General features: G+C 40.6%; 1 protein-coding gene across 5 annotated transcripts in view; it reads right to left on the bottom strand.

Moving 5' to 3' along the window:
• The window catches only part of sh2d5 (SH2 domain containing 5), an 81242-nt gene that overhangs the window by 23602 nt on the left and 35834 nt on the right, over positions 1-21806 (bottom strand). For 4 of the 5 annotated variants that reach the window (XM_060852119.1, XM_060852116.1, XM_060852117.1 and 1 more), the window contains 4 exons: positions 13121-13384; positions 12598-12681; positions 9777-9942; positions 3114-3222 (listed from right to left, as the gene is read on the bottom strand). In XM_060852119.1, the coding sequence (XP_060708102.1) occupies positions 3114-3222; positions 9777-9942; positions 12598-12681; positions 13121-13384 (623 nt within the window). The remainder of the gene's footprint in view (positions 1-3113; positions 3223-9776; positions 9943-12597; positions 12682-13120; positions 13385-21806) is intronic. The other variant, XM_060852118.1, reaches the window with a different exon arrangement.

Genomic DNA, 21806 nt, shown 5'->3' with positions numbered 1-21806 from the left:
CTCTCTATTCTACTATAGAAATAAATCAATTTCACAGTGCAGCAATGATAAGTTATGATATAACAGGCATTATTGATTATTCTTCTCTTTGGTCAACTCTATACCTTACTCTATCCTTGTGTCTTATTCACTTTGTGCCACACTTGACATATTATATAATCTGATCACTATTGTATTGTTGATTTTTACAAATAACTCAAAATGTGTTCAGAAATTTCCAATCTCCCAATTTCTCCTCAACAAATGAAGTTCCTAATATCCAAAATAGAGGTTTAAAGAAATAGTCAAACATTTTACAATAATGCAATTATGTTAATCCATTAAGTTATTTTGTTGGATACAGTCTTCATAAACAAGTTTCTATGCAGTAATATTCAAATTTGAAAAAATCAGATTATCTGACCTGTTTACTGTTATAGAAGATAAATGCTTACAAACCTAAGACAGATTTTTATTACTAACATAGGGCTGCACTTTATGATGGGGGATCGGGCCTTCCACTCTATCAGGGATGAACTCCCAGCTCCAAGATTCAGCCGATAGATCTTTGGTCCAATATTGTTGTCGAGAGCAGTGACATCTGCTGAGACCAGAAGCAGTCCCCAAGAGTGTGATTTGCAACAGATCAAGGGAGAAAGGCAAAACCAGGGTGTAGTTACAGCCAGGCTGACAGGCTGTCAGGTGGGGTCTGGGGTTAACAAGGAATGAATGATGTGAAGACGGAGGTTAACCCTGTGGGAGGCCTCCAGTGGCAAAGAGGGTCCATGAAGAAGGCATCTCCCAACTCCTGGTCTAGCCACCAGTCTACTCAGTTAAATGTGACAAGCTGGACATTTGGTGTTAGCCTTCACCTGGTGCAAGTACAATCCTAGTGGCAGTGAGAGGAGCGTCTACCCCTGGGAGGAACATAAAATTCAGCCCATAAGATAAACAGGTAGAAACACAGTCAAGCAGCAGGCCTAGAAAATGAGATAAGCTATCTGATGATATAATTAGGAAGATGGAAGAAGGGTTGAATGGGAACTGCTCAGTCACGTATTCCTAGCAGTGTCTGCAATTGGTAGCAGATAGTTCCTCCATCACACCATGCCATATGTCTTACACCTTGCACCCGAATGGAATTATAGAAGAGGATCATGGAACAGGTACAGCACCAGAAGCAGACATTTCCTCTGTCATGTCTGTGCTATTTCTACATAAGCTTGAAACAAAAGAGAAATGGAAGAAACAAAAAGTTTAAGGAGGAAAAAAATAAGGGAAAAGAGGAGATAGAGCAACATAAAAACATGACTTAACCAAGGTACAATTAAATATTGTGATTGCACAATGTCCAATAAATTGGCATTCCCCAAAAAACGCAGCACTCAGGTGTTCTGCCTGATGACATATTAAGCTCTGTACATATTCATATAAGATACTGAGCCCTGTTTGAAATTCCACCTCAAATGCTGGTCACCTTGAACATAACTTGATATAGTAAAAAAAAATCCTAATAGGGCACTTGCAGGCCACACCCAGAAGTTCAGTATTTAAAATATAATTGCCTTTTTTTAATATTAATTTGTGGGACATGGGCATCACTAGCTGAGCCAGCATTTATTGCCTGTCTCTGGTTGCCTTGAGCAGGTGGTACTGAGCTGCCTTCTTGGTCTGCTACAGGCGATGTGCTGTGGGTTGACCCACAGTACTGTTAGGGAGGGAATTCCAGAATTTTGACCCAGTAACGGTGAAGAAACAGCAATTTATTTCCAAGTCAGGATGCTGAATAACTCAGAGGGGAACTTGCAGTTGGTGGTGTTCCCATGTAACTGCTTGCCCTTCGAGATGAAAATAGTCATGATTTGGTGAATTTCTGTGGTGAATCTTGTAGACAGTACATACTGCTGCTATTGAGCATCAGTGGTGATGCGAGTGGACGTTTGTGGATGTGGCGCCAGACAAGTGATCTGCTTTGTCCTGGATGGTGTCAAGCTTCTTGAGCTGTACCCATCCAGGCAAGTTGGGGGGTATTCCATCACATGCCTGAGTTGTGACTTGTGGATGATGCACAGAGTTTGGGGAGTCAGGAGGTGAGTTACATGCTACCGTATTCCTAGTCTGACCAGCCCTTGTAGTGATTGATTATGTGGCAAGACCAGTTGAGTTTCTGGTCAAACTGCAACATAAAATGGAATCTTCCTTTCCATAGAGGTGGTAAGGGAGGTGCAAGGAAGGGAAAATAGCTGGGTGAGTTTGTCCTGGAGAGAAACTGCCCCATTCTTACTATCTGTGCACTTAAATGTTGGGTAAGAAATATCCATGGGCTACTTTCTTGACTTGCCAGCAATTAAGACCCTTTAGTGATCAATTAATAGCAAATTAAGGGCAACAATTCACTATACTCCAATTACAAGAAGGGTGGCTAGATTCCCAACATGGCAACCTTCGTATCAAGATTGGGGCGGGTCTTCAATTGCCCCAACCTAGTGGCAGTTGGAGGTATGGAGAGTGGGCATATGGGTAGTGTCTGAAAGCCAGTCCCCTGTCTTTGCCTCCAATTTCCCTGACCGATCTTTTCCTCGCATCCTCTTCCCCACAAGAAGAAGAGAAACCTTCTCGCCATTGGATCCCTCCATAGTAGGCCTCAATCAGTGGTCCTCAGCCTGACAAGATGCCTCAAAGGAATAAAAACTCAGCAATGCATGTCTGTGAGCTCTTAATGACAAATTAGTCGCCACCTAGATCTTTTGTTCCCCATACATCGTTCAAAAATGGGAAATCCCAGGCTTATTTAAAATTGTCAGTTACATTTCCCTGCCAGTCTCTATGTAGTGCCTACCCCATTGGTATAAACTAGACTACTGGCTTCATCTCATCTTCAACAAGCCACATGCTCATTAATTGCACTCTTAACTGCCTGAACAGAATACATGACTAAAGTAAGCATTTTATACTTGTGCGAGAATTTTTATTTCACCATGGAATCCATTGAGATCATTTCTGCAACTGCTATTTACAGAAACTGCTTGGATTTATAGCCACTTAATCATTTCAAGAAGACATACCATATATTTCTTATTTGAAAGAGCTAATCTTTAAAAAAAATGACTACTATAGTGTCATGACATACTAACCTAGGTAATCCAGCGCTGGCCCAAACTGTATCCATTAATACTTCTTCATGTTGCAGTGGTGCAAGTGCTTTCCAGGATTCCATGAGTTCATCTCCCAGGCTGCAACTATCTGTGAGAATATAAAACATAAATTGCATTTTAGATTCCGTGTTAACATTGTTTGAGCTATGTCTTTTTTTCATATCTAATGTTAATTTTAAAAATGAACAACTTTCAAACATCTATTTTAAACATATATTCAATAAAGCACAAGTTGGAAAACCACCAGATTGAACTCGGCTGGGGAGCATGCAAGTTTTGTGATCAATTCTGACTGCACCAATTTCATTTATGAGGATCAGGTCAGAAAGAAGAATATTTCATTTCTATATTGACTCTGCTCAAATAAACTATTTAGGTGGTAGGTTTGAGAGTTTTAAACCAAAATTCACTAGCACCATTTACTGAAGTTGATCTACACTGTGCAGCCACTCAATTCTGGTACAGCCAGATGCTTGTTTGTGCACCCCTGTGTGTTCCAGAAGCAACTGAATGTGTTCTATCATGATGCCACACAGCCCTACCAACTGATGAGATGCCCATTTACCAGACTTCAGCCTGATAACTCCTTTCAGCAAATTTCATGTCATTAAAGATCAAGTGTTCAATTCCAAGAGGGGCCTAGCGCTCGTATTACTTTCAGGGGCAGGTACCTAAATTGCAGAACAGGTAGCTTTGAAGAACTTGTGCAATTTTTAACTGTCTAAAAATAATCTGAAATGCTTAATCGAGAACTGTCAACTTGACACTGGTCACCGCAATTTCTCTGTACTCCCCCCTCATCCATTTCAACCTATCTCCCTCTGAACTGACTGCACTTCTTGCTCTCAGATCCAGCCCTGACTTTGTAATCAAGCCTGCTGACAAGAATGGTGCTGTTCTTTAGCATACCGCCCCCTACATTGCAGATCCCCCCTCCTATTTCTCACAGACCATAACCCTTCTTGGAACACCAGGCCATTGTGCCCACAACAGTCACTAATCTCATTTCATCCGATGATCATCCCATTACTAACTCCAAGCTCATAGCCCCCCCCCCCCCAAATTCGCAGAGCCTACTTTTACCGCCTTCCCAAAATCCACAAACAGTTCTGCCTGGTCAGACCCATTGTTTCCGCCTGCTCCTGCCCAACAGAACTCATCTCTACTTACCTCGACTCATTTTTTGTCTCCTCTTGTCTAGTCTCTTCCTAATTACATCTGGGATTCTCCTGATTCTTAACATCAGTTTCAGAATTTCCAGTTTGTGGGCCCCAGCTACTGCTTCTTTATCATGCACACTTACAACCCATTGTCAGCTACTAATGGTCCCCATTGGCACTATTTAATTTTGGAACTGGATACCTTCATACTTCCTGACAGGAAGCTTTTTGGCAGGCCAGCCGATGTACCCAGCCATCTCAGTATGTATACCCGTCGGCTTTCTCCTGTATGACACACCAGCAAGGTCTTCATCTGAGACCTTTGCAGTAAAAGTCATCAGAAATATTACATTGTAGAAGGCTGAAATGGGAACCATCTTTTACCATTTTCCGAGTTGCAGCCCAATTGTACATGTGCTGACCCCAACTCTGACTGAGCGTTTAAAATTGCAGTAATTGAGCTGGTGGGCAGTGAATGTCTTCCTATTTGCTTTATTCTTTCATGAGATGTGGACGCCACTGGCAAGGTGAACATTTGTTGTCAATCTCTTGCCCTTGGTCTGAGTGGCATGCTAGTCCATTTCAGAGTGCAGTTAAGAGGCAGCCACTTTGTTGTTGGTCTAGAGTCAAATGGAGGCCAGCTCAAGTGTGGAAGGCAGATTTTCTTTCCTAATAGCCATTAGTGAACCAGGTGGGTTTTCCAGATATTCAATGGTAATTTCAATTCCAGATTTATTAGCTGCATTCAAATTTCATGAGCATCAGGCTGGACTTTTGGATTATTAGCCCATTGATGATATTACCATTCTGCTGTCATCTGCCCCAAGTTCAAGTGAGAATGCTTCTTTAATGGAGTTTCACTGCTTTTACTTTAGTTATTTGATCTGCTGTGGTTGGTCAGGTGGCAGTAGTGCATGTACGAAAGCAGAAAATTAGAAGAGGAAGGTCGTTTGAGGGAAAGGAGGCAGAGTGGAAAGCAAAATGTTAATTGTGACACAATCAGCACCTTGCTCAAAGTGCCAGATGGCAAGGTGAGGGTGAGCCGGGTATTGAAAGGGGACATATGGTAGAAACATATCATCGTGAATGTTTCTTAGTGTTGCCAGATACCTCATGGTCCATGATTTGGAGAACCAGATCTTCCACAGGGCCGAGGAGGTGCAGGCATCTTTGCCCCTGTTAGCTATACTCCGTTCCCTTCTACTGTCTTTCTTCACTCCCTTCATCTTATTCTACAGAACAGAGTGAAAAATGTCAACATGTACTGTGTTCAGGTGATAGGCAATATGTAAGTGGAGGCAGCAAAAGGTGGAGTTTCTGAAAGCTGAGGCATGTGTGCACATGTGGAGTTTATGGATGTTAGGTGTGAAACCTATGCTCAGGATTGCTCATCAGGGAGTGATATGGATGTGGTGAATTGAGCAATGTGAGAGGCTGGTGATGCATAGCTTAGGAGTTTTCAGGATATGCATTCATTGTCCTTAACCATCCATATAAGATATCTTGTGGCATTGCTACCAGATCCTTGGAGCTAGATGCCTGGAATTACAATCTCTGGCAATCTTTATTCAATCCATTTTGATGATTGTTCTTGAGGGCTTCCTGTCCCTGCAGAACCATCATATCTTTTTTCCTGTCTATCACCACCATCACCATCACCACCAAGACCTGCATTGTCCTGGTTTGCCATGGCAGAAATAGTATTCATCAGCAAATCCCAGTTATTCAAGTATAGCTTCCCTTTAAATGAGACAGCCTGCCTTTAAGAATGAAAGGTTAGCTGCACTATATGCTAATATAGGTGGATACTAGTGGGAATTCAACAAATACTCGATATTTATATACTTTGGTTCCTATATATATATATTTTTTAATTTCATTGCTCACCCCCCCCCCCCCCCCCCCCCAAGACCGGTACCCATTACTCCTGTTTATTACTCTTATCTTATCCGGCCTTGTCTGTGACAAAATACTTATTCCTGGCCTCACAAGGCTGTTTGACCTCATCCTGCTGTAGGTCATTGTTAGGCATATCCTTTGCTTACCATTATCTACTCCCTCCATCTGTGCTGCCCCTCACAACATCTTACCATTAAGACTCTTTTAATTGGGGTTTGTTCCTGTGTTTCTGTAAAAGTAGGAAACAGATGTTTATACCTACTGTTTGTACAGGCGTATCTAGCTTAACTGCCTCTCTTCACAGCATCTTATCTAGTCGCTTGTATTGTTACCATTGTTTTGCAGTCCTGTTTCTTTCTTGCATACATTTTTAGCTAATACAAAAAAAATTATGCATTTCCTCCACATAGTTTCCATTCTTGTTGACTCAGCTCTTGGCTGAAACAATTACACACTGGTGTGAGTTCATTTACTTTGTATAAGCAATTACAATTGCAGAAGTAACATTACTTTACCTATATCCCACAATTTCCCTTTTTTCTTTAATTACCGTTTGTTATCTTCTGTATTTTTCTTTTAAGCATCAAACCCATTTGGTTCACCAATGTCCTTTCCGAATTTACCATCCTTACCTGGACTTGCCTACATATAACTCCAGACTCACAGCAATATGGTTGACTTTTAAATATCTTCTGGGCAATTAGGGAGGTGCAATTAAACAGAAATAGCACAACACTGCTGGGTTCCCTGCCGAGTGCACAGAGAAGCCGAGGTTTGAGTACCAACTTTACATGTTGCAACTTCACCTAGAACGAGTGCGGGCATTGCACAAACCTACTTTTGTCCTTCCAATTTTGGCTCTCTGTAATTACTATTTGTGATCATCATAAAAAAGGCAGTTTCCATAAATTTGTATGTGTCTCCTAGTCCAGAACTGACTGACAAAGAGTCACTAGACTCGAAAGCGTAACTCTACTTTTCACTCACAGATGCAGCCGGACCTGCTGAGTTTCTCCAGATCTTTATATTTTTGGTTCAGATCTCCAGCAGCTGCAGTTCTTTTGTTTTATTCCTTCATATCTCATTAATCACATCTACCATTTAGATCAAGGCATCTGAGCATCTTTTGCTTCAAAGACCCTAAAAATTCCAAACTTACCCTGTAACACAAGTATTTTTCTGTATAACAACTAGTTATACAATTAAATGTACAGATTATAATTATTGACTTAAACATGGTGCTGCGCTGCATAACAATTTTGTAAAGCTATTGTCAAAGTAATTTTGAGAAAAAAAAATGAATAGAAGCAGGAAACATTTGACCAAAAGTAGAAAATCATTTAAGGGACTACATCCAAAGGGAAAATGGTCAATTGCAGAGAATTGTAAAACCAAAACATTCAGAAGTTAACTAAGAAAAAGAGGAGGGGGCGGGGAGGTTAATGATCAATTCAAAACTGGGATTAATGGTCTCAGGATGGAAGTGAGAAAAGACTTTGCTGAAACTCATTGCTGGCCTTTGTGGTTGGGGGCCTGCAATTACATTGGTTAATAATTTTCCATTGTCACTTTTTGATTCACAACCTTTTTTAGTTAATCTAGCTTCAGGTAAACAGTATTTCAAACAAGGATTTTAGAGTTTGATGAATAAAGGATTTCTGATCCCATTGCCCGGAGAACTAGGGGGTGAATATAGAATTAAACAGAATCACATTAAATGATGATCAGAGGAGCAAAGAGGATCTGAAATAAAAGTGTGTAAAGTAAGCAGACTAGAATGAGATGAGGACCATAAAAAATGTTAATGCGACTAAATGGTAAATGAGATGATCTCTGATGGTTTGATAATTAGCTAGTTCCATCTACAGTCCAGAAACAAAGAAACAAGGGATGAGAGATGTTGAAGCATTATGAATGAGCTGACAAATGTTATAAGTAAACTGATAGTTTTAAATTGGAATTACATGATACCCATCTTCAAAATATGTTGAAAGGATAGATGCTGAAAACCGCCGAGCCATTTGTCAGGAATAAACATCAGATTGAGTAATAAAATTGATTATCAGAAACTTGAGAATTATCTATGATTCTGGCAAACCATTACTGTTTCAGAAAGAAAAGAATCATCAATCCTCTGTTTAAGGAAGAGAAATCTCTTGCAACTCTATGGAAAATCTCACGATAGTTTTCATACGTAGGAGAAAATTAGCGCTGGATCCACATCTTGTGTACAATAGGACATTAAAGGGGTAAATACTAAAGCAGTTGATTTCAAACTCCAGCTACATTTAATTTGCAATCATTTTATTGTCCATTTGCTGTGCATGCTGAGTGAATATGTTTAGGGTTCAAATGCTGCAGCAAGGTAATTGGCACTATGCCACTTGTCTTTGTAAATTAAATATTTGCATCTCAATGATGAAGTTCGCAAAAATGACTTGAAAAGAAGCCAGTGCTGGCCAAAGGCGAAACATTAATCATGCAACTTCCAAAGGTGCTGTGGGAACTCAGAACATTGCTGAATAATCTGTCGTGTAAGTTTAACTATGGTCTGTACTGAATGCAATGAAAAGTTAAATGAGGAGGATATATAAAAGGATGGAGGAGAGCAGGCACTTTCCTTAATGTAATATGCCGGTCCTTCAGTTGGCATGGCACATTTACCAAGTTGGTGCACATGCTGAAAGATGTTTCTGCCTCATGGAAACGTCTGCCAAAATATAGTCAGCGATACAACTCTGGGATCGGGTTCATCAAGAACCCACAGAACCCAAGACTAGTGACATGGAATTTCCTAGAAGGATTATAATACTTATTAGCGAGTGAGATGATGGCACATACTGAGGGTTGAAGTTGATTGAATGAATGGGGAAGACATGGCCTTCATTATTGGGGAGCAGCATGTCACATTATATGAGGTGTGTGTTCAGGGACAAACTGTAGCCTCTGTGAATTCTGTTTGTGCTCCCTTTTGGTAGCTGTAAATACAAGTTCATGTCTGCTTACCTGTATATGATGTTCTCCTATTCAACAGGTTATGGATCGCTAGTGGTCATTGGGGCACAGTGGTGGTCATGTACAGAGGGTATTTATATTGGCAGGTAAACTGCATAGTCTGGTTAAATGGCAACATGTGTGAAAATGGTGTTTTACTTGTGAGGGAGTGTTGGCCATGTCAGCTAGGTGCTATGCCAATATTCTATTGGTGAGGGGCAGCACAAGATTGTGCATCCAGACAAGATTGGCATTGGCCTTGCAAAGATGGCGCAGGTACAAAAGATGCTGGTCTTTTGGCAGATATTGGGAAGTGTCAAGTTGTTCCAGGAATGACACATGGTAAAATAGGGCTTGAATTGGATAAAAGGGACACCATAGGGACAAGGAAGGCAGAGAGGCACATTTGGTTTGGTACATCAAGAAATCTTGCTGAACCTTGCAGTGAGGAGTCTGCTAAAGAATATGATGCAACTTGCTATTTGCCAACTATGATCTGACCCTTAAAGGAATAATGAACATCCTTCTAGATGCCCCTACTTTAAACTGTAAAACACCCAGTTCTGTAAAAACAAATGTTTGTACTTACAGCCATCTGCTAGTGCTTGCTGGAATTGTCTCTTGAAGGTAGAACTCCTGTAAGCTCCTGACCTGATCCCTTTATTACGTATAGCTTTCTTTCGCACTAATGTCAATGAAGAGAATGGACAGTCTTCTAAAGATTTTTCAAATGGCTCCAGGTCTTTTGATTGGACCTAAAAGTGTAAGCAAGTAGACAGTAGTTTAATCTACATTTTATTGGGTATTTGAGGAGTCATTCCAGCAACCTTGGCTTCTGCTATTTGAAAGTACAATTAGTAGATTACAGGAAAAATGAGTGCATGGAAGGTGTTTACAGTGATGTTTCTAACCTGTTCAGGATACTTGGGATTCACTTCTGAGAGTCTAGAAGCTATTGCCAATAATCATGTTTAGCAACAATGTGCTGATTCTTCTAAAATCATAATTACTTGTGTATATACTGATGGATATCAGAGATAGCTAAATCTCATATTTATTGGGAATGGGCTCTGTACTGTACTAAACATATTGACCTGACACTTCAAGTCATGCAAGCAATCAATGGAGCTGTCAAGTTGTTCAGGTAATTAAGCTTCTTGCCATTTGAAAAAAAACTGCAATGCTATAAACTTCAATAATTGTAATTTACTTTGCCTGAGGGATATCATTATGGGATTAGCATTGCATGACTGATTTCACAATCTATTGTTGTCACAGTGAGATGTGATATACAGCGAGAGTGTTGGGGAGATCTCACTGAGTATTATTATCAAATTAGCATGGCGACTATGTAGGGACATGAGAATGCACAGAAGAGAATAGGTTGGCATGGAAGGATGTGGTATGCAGAGAGATATAAGTTGACTTGGATAGTATGTTAGGCCGTGTGGATGAGTACAGCAGTTTTAGATTAGATTAGATTCTCTACAGTATGGAAACAGGCCCTTTGACCCAACAAGTCCATATTGACCCTCTGAAGAATAACCCACCCAGACCCATTCCCTATATTTACCCCGACCAATTTAGCATGACCAATCCACGTGACCTGCACATCTTTGGATTGTGGGAGGAAACTGGAGCACTTGGAGGAATCCCAAGCAGACACGGGGAGAATGTGCAACCTCCACACAAACAGTTGCCCAAGGGGGGGAATCGAACCTGGATCCCTGGCTCTATGAGACAGCAGTGCTAACCACTGAGCCACCGTGCCACCCATTGGTTGTTGGCATTAGGATTATAAAAGGTCATGAGGGATGGCTAGTGCAGGAGGTTGCATGGATTGGCGAAGATGAGATATGGGGACTGTGTGGAAGGGTGCGGGTTGCACTGGTTTTATTCTTTCTCACCCACTGGAACAAAGTGCTGGAGCACCAAGGCGAGGCAGTCCCTGTGTCTGCTTGTGACCGATTTTTAGGGCAATAGATATGACTCCCATTGCATTCCAACCCAAATGAAGATAGGACCTTCTGGAGAATTTTTCAGGAATAAGATTTGAACTCTCATGTACTACCAATGTGAGACTAAAAATTCTGGACATTGTCTGCAACCTTCAGACCCGATTCACTTTTTTGGGAAAATCTTACATGAACACCCTTTATCTTTCTGTAACACATTACAATTACCAAGGCTTATTCCAACGCGTTTATGGCAAAAAGGCGAGCAGGGTGGCTCAGTGATTAGCACTGCTGCCTCACAACGCTAGGAACCGGGGTTTAATTCTAACCTCGGGCTACTGTCTGTGTGGTGTTTCCACATTCTCCTTGTATCTGTATGGGTTTCCTCCCCTAGTCTAAAGATTTGTAGGTTAGGTAGATTGGCTATGCTGAAATGCCTGTAGTGTCCACGGATGTGCAGGTTAGCCATGAGAAGGTGGGCCTGGAACAAATGTCGTTTGGAGGGCCAGTGTGGACCCGATGGGCTGAATAGCCTGCACACTGTCGGGATTCTACGATAAATGAAGGTTCACGGGTTGCGGCCATGGTGGGCAGAGCCAGCATTTATTGCCAATCTTTAGTTGACTTTGAAAAGGTGGTGGTGAGTTAATTTTGTGAACCGCTGCAGATCATTTAGTCGAGGTAGCCCTACAGTGCTGTTAACAAGGGAATTTCACCAGTAACAATGAAAGAATGGTGATAGTAAAGTTTAATTTTTGTTTAAAGAACATGTTCAGAAACATGTTATTACATACCTCAGAGCAAATGGGACTTGAACCTGGGTCCCCAGCTCAGTGATAAAACCTACCTGCACCACAAGAACCCATTAAAGTGTAATTTACCTTTATTTTTCTAATCAATGTGTACAACCATGTTATTATACAACTCTAGAGCATGTGGGACTTGAACCCGAGCCTCCTGAGTAATGATGCTGCCACTGCTCTTTAAGAACATGTTAAAGTGTAATTTAGTTTTTTTATTAACCAATTTTTCTAATAAACCTGTTCAGAGACGTAATTACTGTACACATCTCTCAAACAGATAGGTTTTGAACCCAGATCTCTTAATCCAGAGGTAGAGATACTACCAATGCATCACAAGAACTCCTTAAAGTGTAATTAGCACATATTGCATGAATAAGGAACATGCTTCTTTAATCGCCATTCTTGTTCTCTCTTGCAGTAATTGCTTAAACGATTCAGCACATGTCCATTGAGTTTTCATGAGAGCTGCTGAAGGGATTAGTAGCATCTGAAAGGGACAATAATTTTAAGTACAAATCTCATGTTAATATAAGCACTGGGTGAAATGTATGGACTGAGATCAATGTTTTGTCTGTATTGCCTCTTTCAGTGGATCATATGTCAAATGCAGAGTTCAGATCAAAAATGATTTGCAATCTTCCCTGGCACGTACCTTAGAACCACTTGTGGAGTCATGTGCCACTGTTTTACTGGTACAGCAACCATAGTTTTCATTTTTAATGGTTTCCTCAGTATCCTGTAAGTAGTAGATTACATTTGCATATGAATTTGGAGAACTTAAGTGTTTACCAGAAAATATATATTGTTATTCAGTGACTGTACAGGCAGTGGATTGACTGCTATCTTCTTGTTTAGGAGTTAGGCTCCTGGAGAGCAGTTATCTCATCGTGCAGGTGGTGTGAATCTGATCCTGCTGTCTACCCTGTCATGCTGTATATTATTCATAAGATCCAAGAATGTCTAACTCTGCCAGAGACCAATTGGGAATGACTTGTCTGTTCTAGGTGGCAGGTGACAAATTGACAAAATAAATCTTAGCAAAATAAATCTATTTCAAATGTATTGAAAATTTGCTAAGTGTTACCATGATGTTTCAGTTTTTTTGTGATACGTTAAAAACAGGAATAGTTCTGTAAATATGTCAATCTCTTTGACATGCAATCATTTTGCCTTACTATTTCTTCTGACAATCCGAGTTCCTCTTGCCGTGATGGTCTCTTGAAGGAGACCAAGGCACTGACATTCAAGGAAACCTCCAGTTCTCCATAGCGCTCTCTCCCACGTCTTGTAGAAATGGTTGATATCGGACAGCATGATTCTTGGTGAGTTTCCTGTTTGGGGTGCTGGGTAGCAGAAACATTGCTCTGTTGCTCTCTTCGATATTTTGTACAGGAAGCAACCTGGAACAACCGGCACAGCTGCAAATTCAGAATGGTTGCCTAAGGAAGAAAGACATCTGTTAGACAGAGGATTTATTATAAACTCAAACTCAAAGGTCTAATCAAATTAATTGCTTCTCAAAACAACTTATTTCACTGACATTACTAAGCTACTTGCTCTGAATGTCATATTTGATAGCAAACCCATCGGGATATAGTAAAATAGCTGGCCAAAAGCTTGGTCAAAGAGGTAGGTTTAAAGGATATCATGGTCATAAAGTCATAGAGATGTACAGCACGGAAACAGACCCTTCGGTTCAACCCGTCCATGCCGACCAGATATCCCAAACCAATCTAGACCCACCTGCCAGCACCCCGCCCATATCCCTATCCAAATGCCTTTTAAATGTTGCCTCCACCACTTCCTCTGGTAGCTCATTCCATACATGTACCGCCCTCTGTGTGAAAAAGTTGCCCCATAGGTCTCTTTTATATCTTTCCCCTCTCACCCTAAACCTATGCCTTCTAGTTCTGGACCCCCCAACTCCAGGGAAAAGACTTTATCTATTTATCCTATCCATGCCCCTCATAATTTTATAAATTCCAAAAGGTCACCCCTCAGCCTTTGATACTCCAGGGAAAACAGCCCTAGTCTGTCCAGCCTCTCCCCAGAGTTCAAATCCTCTAACCCTGGCAACATCCTTGTAAATCTTTTCTGAACTCTTTCAAGGTTCACAACATCTTTCCAATAGGAAGGAGACCAGAATTGTACGCAATATTCCAACAGTGGCCTAACTAATGTCTTGTACCGCCGCAACATGACCTCCCAACTCCTGTACTCAATACTCTGACCAATAAAGGAAAGCATACCAAATGCCTTCTTCATTATATCCTATCTACCTGCGACTCCACTTTCAAGGAGCTATGAACCTGCACTCTAAGGTCTCTTTGTTCAGCAACACTCCCAAGGACCTTGCCATTAAGTTTATAAGTCCTGCTAAGATTTGCTTTCCCAAAATGCAGCACCTCCCATTTATCTAAATTAAACTCCATCTGCCACTTCTTAGCCCATTGGCCCATATGATCAAGATCCTGTTGTAAGCTGAGGTAATCTTCTTCACTGTCCACTACACCTCCATTTTTGGTGTCATCTGAAAATTTACTAACTATACCTCTTATGCTCACTTCCAAATCATTTATATAAATGATAAAAAGTAAAGGACCCAGCACCAATCCTTGTGGCACTGCACTGGTCACAGGCCTCCAGCCTGAAAAACAACCCTCCACCATCCACCCTCTGTCTTCTACCTTTGAGCCAGTTCTGTATCCAAATGGCTAGTTCTCCCTGTATTCCATTTGATCTAACCTTGCTAATCAGTCTCCCATGGGGAACCTTGTCGAACGCCTTACTGAAGTCCATATAGATCACATTATCACTCTGCCCATGTCAATTCTGTTTACTTCTTCAAAAAACTCAATCAAGTTTGTGAGACATGATATCCCACGCACAAAGCCATCCCCAGTTGACTATCCCTAATCAGTCCTTGCCTTATCTTAAAGGAGGACAGAGAATAGAGAGGTGAAGAGGTTTAGGGAGGGAATTACAGAGGTTAAAAGCAAGGAAGCTGAAGACAGGGTCACCAAAGGTGGAGTGATTAAAATTTGGGATGCTCATGTGGCCGGAATTGGACAAATGCAGATATCTCAGAGGGTTAAAAAGCTGAATGAGTCTGTAGATGTTGGGAAGGTTAAGACCATGGACGTATTTGAAAACGAAAATTAGAAATTTAAAATTGCTTAATCAGAAGCAAATGTACATCTGCAAGTCAGATGTGGTTGATGAAAGGGAACTTAGTAAGGACATGGGCTGTAGAGTTTGGGAATGACCTCAATATTATAAAGAGAAGAATGTAGGTTGCTGACCAGGACTGTCTGAAACAGTTAAACCTGAGGCAATAAAGATGTGACTTAGTGTTTCTACAAGTTAGCTGAGGCAGGTACTGAGATGGGTGAAGTTATAGATGTGAAAATAAGTAATAATAATACCACAGATGAGGTTGGGAAATTTCACCAGGATCAAATATGACACCATGGCTCAACCTCAGACAGCAAGGACAGATGGAATCAGTGGCTAGGGAACAGCGCATTGAAGGGCTAAGCACTGGTGAAAGTATAGTAAGGGACCAGTGTGCAGAATTGCCACTTTATGTAGTAAAAGGCAAATACCTGGCATTATTTAAAACAGGGATGAAATAATTGGTTTTAGACTCCACAAAATTTAATTGGAGGAAATTTCTTCTTGCTAAGCACTGTGACATTAGACAAGCCGTCCATTAATTTGAAATGACAGTGGAAGAATTGAGGGACGCTTTGTAGAGTTAAGGGCAACATTAAATGTCATCAGTATATACGTGGAAAACTGACATCTTTCTGCATTATCTCCCTGAGAAGCAACATGTAAGTGAGAAACAGGAGACCAAGTGAAAATTGTTGGAGACACCAGAAGTAAGAGTGCAAGAGCAGGAACAGATGCCATCACAGGTCATTTTCAAGCTGTGATTAGCTAGATAGGAACGAAATTGGGTGATTGCAATTCAGCGGTTAAAATTACTTTGTTCAAGGGCTACATTTTCATTTTTGGGGGCTGCTTTCCTAGTCCCATGAGTTGCTTTACAGATGATACAGTTATACAACAACAATATCTTCTGAATTTGTAATTTGTATTGGCAGTATCACATATATGTAGTCATAAATATTAAATATTTTAATTTTGGCATCTATGAATTTTTTTGCTAATGGTCAGATATCATGCATGCAACTGTGTGTTTGTGTGAGTGTGTGTGTGTGTAGATGATCATGGTGGTCATTTATAATGATGATGCCCTATCTCCTGCATTAGGAGCACAAACTCTGATATTTTTAATCCAGCATGCTACAAATGATGGTCAGGAGATGATCTGATCAGAGTACCTCATTCACAGGTATTCACACTATTGGCAGATTTGCTTTGTATATGGGCACTTTTACCTATTCTTTGCACTTGGAAACCTTTCTTATTTATTGCTTAGATGATGAGTTTTTTTAATCCATTACATTCCTCACTGTATATACCGTGGAGGTGCAGTACTGCAACCCTCTGTGATCTGTACCTAAAATTAATTCATTTTTCTTTCGAAACGCAGTGCGAGACTGAGGTCAGTTAAGGGTTGGGCAATCACATGACACTATTCAAAGACAAGCAGGGACATCCTCCTGGTATTCTGGACATGTCTGTCTTGTCTGAGTCTATCAAAGGCATTCTCTCCTTATGTTTGTGGGACTTCAACTTGTAAAATTTGTTCTACATTCATTCATAAAATGTGAGTGTTGCTGGCTTGACTACCATTTATCTTCCATCTCTAATTGCCCTGGAGCTAAATTACTTGCTCTGCCATTTATGAGGGTAGTTAAAGAGACAACTGCATTGCTGTGGATCTGGAATCATATGCAGGTCAAAAAATGTATGAATGGCAGATTTTCTTCTCCAAAGGACATGAGTGAACCATACATATGACAAACATTTCAAAGTCATCATTATGCTAGCTTTTCAATTTCAGATTTTATTGAATTAAAATTTCACCATCTGCCAATGATGGGATTCAAATGCATGTTGCCAGTGTTTTATGTGGGGCCTCTCGTTACTATGCAATGATGTTATTACTATGTCACCACAACTTCAAGTTTAATTACAAAATAATAGTAACTTTATTTAATAACCTTCATTGACTGTTAAACATTTTTATTGTCTCAAAGTCATAAAGAGTCCTATTTATTTGCATCAGTACAAGCATGCTATTCTCGACTGGTTTAGTGCCAGTTTGGGTTGTCTATGGAACTACGTATGTATGTATAAATATTGAAATTTTTACACATAGGGAGGCTTTGTTTCTCTGCAGCACTTGGGTCCTATAGCAGGGTCTCCAAATAAGAGTGAGAGATCAGGTGAGGCAGATTTGGCTGGGAAAATGGAGGGGTCAATCTTCCCATGTCCCCTCTCCATTCCTGTTGTTTCTGTATTGTCAAAAGTCCAGGTACTTTTTCTGAAGTATGCCATGCTCCAGTTAATTAAAAATTCTTCCTTTAACAGAATGGGTACATATTCTGCCTACCTCCTCCACTTGGTCAGAAAATTGGTTGACAATTGGTTTGCTTTAGTAAAGAACAACCACATCAGTTTCCATAAATGGTCCTATTGTTGCACCAGTGACTGATTTCATAAGTTTGTCCATAGCGTTCAAAAGCAAGGAAATAATGACATGCCTTCAAAAAAATACTGATTTCAGCCTTATCATGTCCATAGATTCTGTACAGTGCACAAGGAGCCATTCGGCCCATCGGGTCCATACCAACCTTCCGAAGAGCCTCCCCAAACCCAGACCCAAGACTCTATCTGAGTAACCCCAGATTTACCATGGCCAATCGGCCTCACTTACACAACGCTGGACACTGTGGGCGATTTAGCATGGCCAATTCACCTAACCTGCACATCCTTGTTCTGTGGGAGGAAACCCTATGAGGCACAGGAAGAATGTGCAAACTCCACACAGAAAGTCACCCAAGACTGGAAGACTTTAGACGGGGTGCAGAAAATTTTTACAAGCATGGTTTTTGGGGATGTGGATCTTCAGTAGGTGGCTGGACTGCAGATGCTGGGGTTGATCTCCTAATAGAAGAGAAGGTTATCAGCAGACTTAAGCAAGATGTTACCATGACAGTCTAGACACAGCTGGTAACCGTTCACGACAGAAGGCTTTTGAACCAGAGGACAAATTCTGGGCACACAGTAAAATTCAGAAAACTCAGAAAGGAAATTCCTAAAAGATTCCATTGGCTATTTGTATCATTTTAGTCTTTCGTTCTTACGTAAAATGATTTTATAAAAGCATAAGCAATTATTTTAAGCAGCTTATTATTAGTCATTGAATGTTTTAATTCTCCATTCTGCTCTTGAAGGTGCCATTTCACTCTCAATAACAATTCTATTTGTATAAACCTGCAAATACTATGATGACTAGGAAGTGAGGAGGCTATTGAACTGTACTGAGCATCAGATTTAAAACTGGTTGTGTCTTTACCTGGTGTCCATGCAATGGACAGATATCGTGACATCTGGTTTATATTCATTTTATCACTGCTATCCAGATAATGTGGATAAATTAATTTCACACTGACCAAGGATTAAAGCTGGTTCATTAAAAACGACATCACGTCACTTAACCAATGGAGTGTGTTGGGGGTGGGAGGAGTGGTATAGTGGACCTCTGATAATCTGTTAATTATTTAAGGTATCATGGTGCGTTCACTGCCAGGATCTCTAACTGAGACAAGCAATTAAACTATTCCAAATAATGATTTTGTTAAAAAATCTTGAAATAAATATTAAACTAAGATTAAAAATGCACCAGACTAACATCAATTTCAAAAATAATTTTGGTTCATTTTATGGTCAGTTTGAGCGATGCCTCAATTTTCTAGTTTTGCATTTCATAATAACATTGTACTAATCAAAAAAGTTTAGGTTTGATAGCCTGTCAAGCAGAGAATTTGCTGGCAGTGAGCATAAAATGACAGCGTTTAGAGGAATGAGAGGCAATCTTATTGAAACTTGATTCTTAGAGGACATGACAGAGTAGATGTTGAGAAGCTGTTTCTCCTTGTGGGACAGTTTAGAATCTGATAATATAATCTCAGAGGAAGAGGTCACCGTTTAAGAAAAAGGTGAGGAGGAAGATCTCCTCTCAGAAGGTAGTAAATTCTTTATTGCAAAAAGCTGTCAAGGGTGAGTGGTTAAGTATATTCAAGGGTAAGATAGGCTGACTTTTAATCAGTGAGTGAATCAAGGGTTAGGGAAAAAGATAGGAAAGTGGAGTTGAGGATTATCAGATCAAACATGATCTCATTGAATGACGGAGCAGACTCGATGGCCAAATGCCTATCCCTTATAGTTAGATGGTCTGTTTGTTTTTGTGAATATCTTAACTGTTCTGTCCGAGAATAAGGTGTAGTGGAAGGATTGACATTCTGACAAGAATGCCCCTTCCATGGCCATACCATGTTTATCTCAGCTGTTAGGACATTTAGCATTGTACAGCAAAAGGGTTTTGTTTTCTCCCTCAACCAGCAGGAGGAGGGGAGAATGGGCTCAATTGGATGCAAGCATCTCATTTGATACCAACCAAGGCTTTACCGCTGGAGCTCTGGGCTTTGCTCATTGCCATTGTTTGTATTGCAGTTTGAACCCTGGATAAGGAGCAAGCAATGTTGCCACTAGGCTACAAGGCATACTCCCACATTATTTGACAACTATGATTAAAATTATGGAGCTAGGTGTTTTAAGAGTGCGCTGGGAGGAGGAAGGGAAAAAGTAGCCTTTCTTTAGAGAATTGCAATTTAATTACTCTCATAACAAAAAAGTAGTCATTCTTCATTCATGTGTCTGGACATGATAGCAGAAGCTATCAAACCGGGTCCAACTTATTACATGTTGCTACAGACGAACAGGAGTAGGTCATTCAGCTGTCAAGCCTGTTCTACAATTATTACGACTTTGGCTGATCTATTGTTTTTTACCCCCACTATCCCTGTAACTCTTTATAACACTGATAACCAAACATTTATCAATTTATACTTTAAATATACGCAAAGACTAACCTCCTGCAGCTCACTGGGGGAGAGAACTCTGAATATTCACTGCCCGCTGTGTAAGAGAAATTCTCTTCATCTTGGTATATTATAGTATATAACATATATCTAATACATATGTAATGTCAGTTCTGGTCACTGTACTGCAATCAGATGTAGGAAGATGAAGCATACTTCTGCCCAAGGTTAAGTTAGCAACCTGAGCACAAACCAGTGCCAGAAAATGAGACTTCATCTCTTCCTGATCCAATGTTGTATCATACCTAGGATTTGAAAATAAAATGATATCCTGGAAATGATTGGATCTGTGAAAAGGTACTGCTACAAAATGATAGGTCAGGAAGAGAAAAAGTTCGTGAAAAGCGATTATAAGAAACAGAGAGAAAAAGAGGCAAAGAAAGACATAAGAGGGAAAAGAATATTCTGATAGAAAAAGAGAGATATAAGATGGAATAGACTGAGAGAGAGAGAGACCAAAAAGGATGGGAAGACACCATGCTGAAGGAGAAGTCCAGTAGGTTTGTAAGCTTGTACTGTAATATCCTATGATATATCATCACCATGACCCCAACTGTCCATCATTTTCTGTCTTCAGTTCAAAAATCAAGTAAGGCCTTGCCTTCCCAGTTTGTTGCAGTGCCTGAAAAGCCAAACAGTGAGTCCATGGGTCTACTCAAAAGATTTCTAGACAATTAGCTTTTCCAACTGAAGATTTCCATATTGGATAGATTATAATATATTCTTGTTAATTTTAATTTTTCAATCAACTTTAATGTTTCAGACAGTAGGCTTTATTTAAATGCATATGTGGGATATGGGCATTGTTGACCGGACCAGCATTTATTGCCCATCCCTTGAGAAGGTGGTGGTGGTGAGCTGTCTTCTGGAAGTACTGTAGTCTACCTGTTATGGGTTGACCCACAATGCCTTTCGGGAGGGAATTCCAGGATTTTGACCCAGAATAAGTGAAGGAATGTGATATATTTCCAAGTCAGAATGGTGAGTGGTTTTGGAGGGGCACTTGGAAATGGTGGTGTTTCCATACATTTGCTGTCCTTGCCCTTCTAGATGGATGTGGTCATGGATTTGAAAAACAGTTACCTTTGATTGTAGTACAAGGCTTGGGCCCAAGGCTTGTGGGATGAAAATGGTTGAGAAAGATTCACCTCGATCGGCTCAACATTTTTTCATTAGAAAATGACTGCCTGAGTGAAGTCTGAATTAAATACCTGCAAGATTTTCAGGAAGGTCTAGGGACTGTCAAAGGGGCCAAAGCCACCTTGCATGTTGACCAGGAAATAATTCCATTCTGCAAAGCCTGCCCAATGCAGGCGGCACGGTGGCACAGTGGTTAGCACTGCTGCCTCACAGCACCTGAGACCCGGGTTCAATTCCCGACTCAGGCGACAGACTGTGTGGAGTTTGCACGTTCTCCCCGTGTCTGCGTGGGTTTCCTCCGGGTGCTCCGGTTTCCTCCCACAGTCCAAAGATGTGCAGGTCAGGTGAATTGGCCATGCTAAATTGCCCGTAGTGTTAGGTAAGGGGTAAATGTAGGGGTGATTTGCCTTTGTGGGAATTTTAAACAAATGGTAAATTGCTTCTCATCCTTGGATAAATACCCAATCCCATGCATAGAGGATTTATATACAAAAGTGGCTGGGGTGGGGAGCGGGGCTGTCCTTCACAAAGATAGACATGAACCATGCATACCTGCAATTGCAGTCGGATGAGGATTCCAAGAAGTATGCTACAGTTAATACCGATAAGAGATTGTACCAATATATGGGACTGCCATTTGGCA

Source organism: Hemiscyllium ocellatum, chromosome 37, assembly GCF_020745735.1.
Source record: "Hemiscyllium ocellatum isolate sHemOce1 chromosome 37, sHemOce1.pat.X.cur, whole genome shotgun sequence".
Taxonomy (NCBI): Eukaryota; Metazoa; Chordata; class Chondrichthyes; order Orectolobiformes; family Hemiscylliidae; genus Hemiscyllium; species Hemiscyllium ocellatum.
The sequence above is the reverse complement of the archived record's forward strand: the minus strand, read 5'-3'. Positions and strand labels throughout refer to the sequence as shown.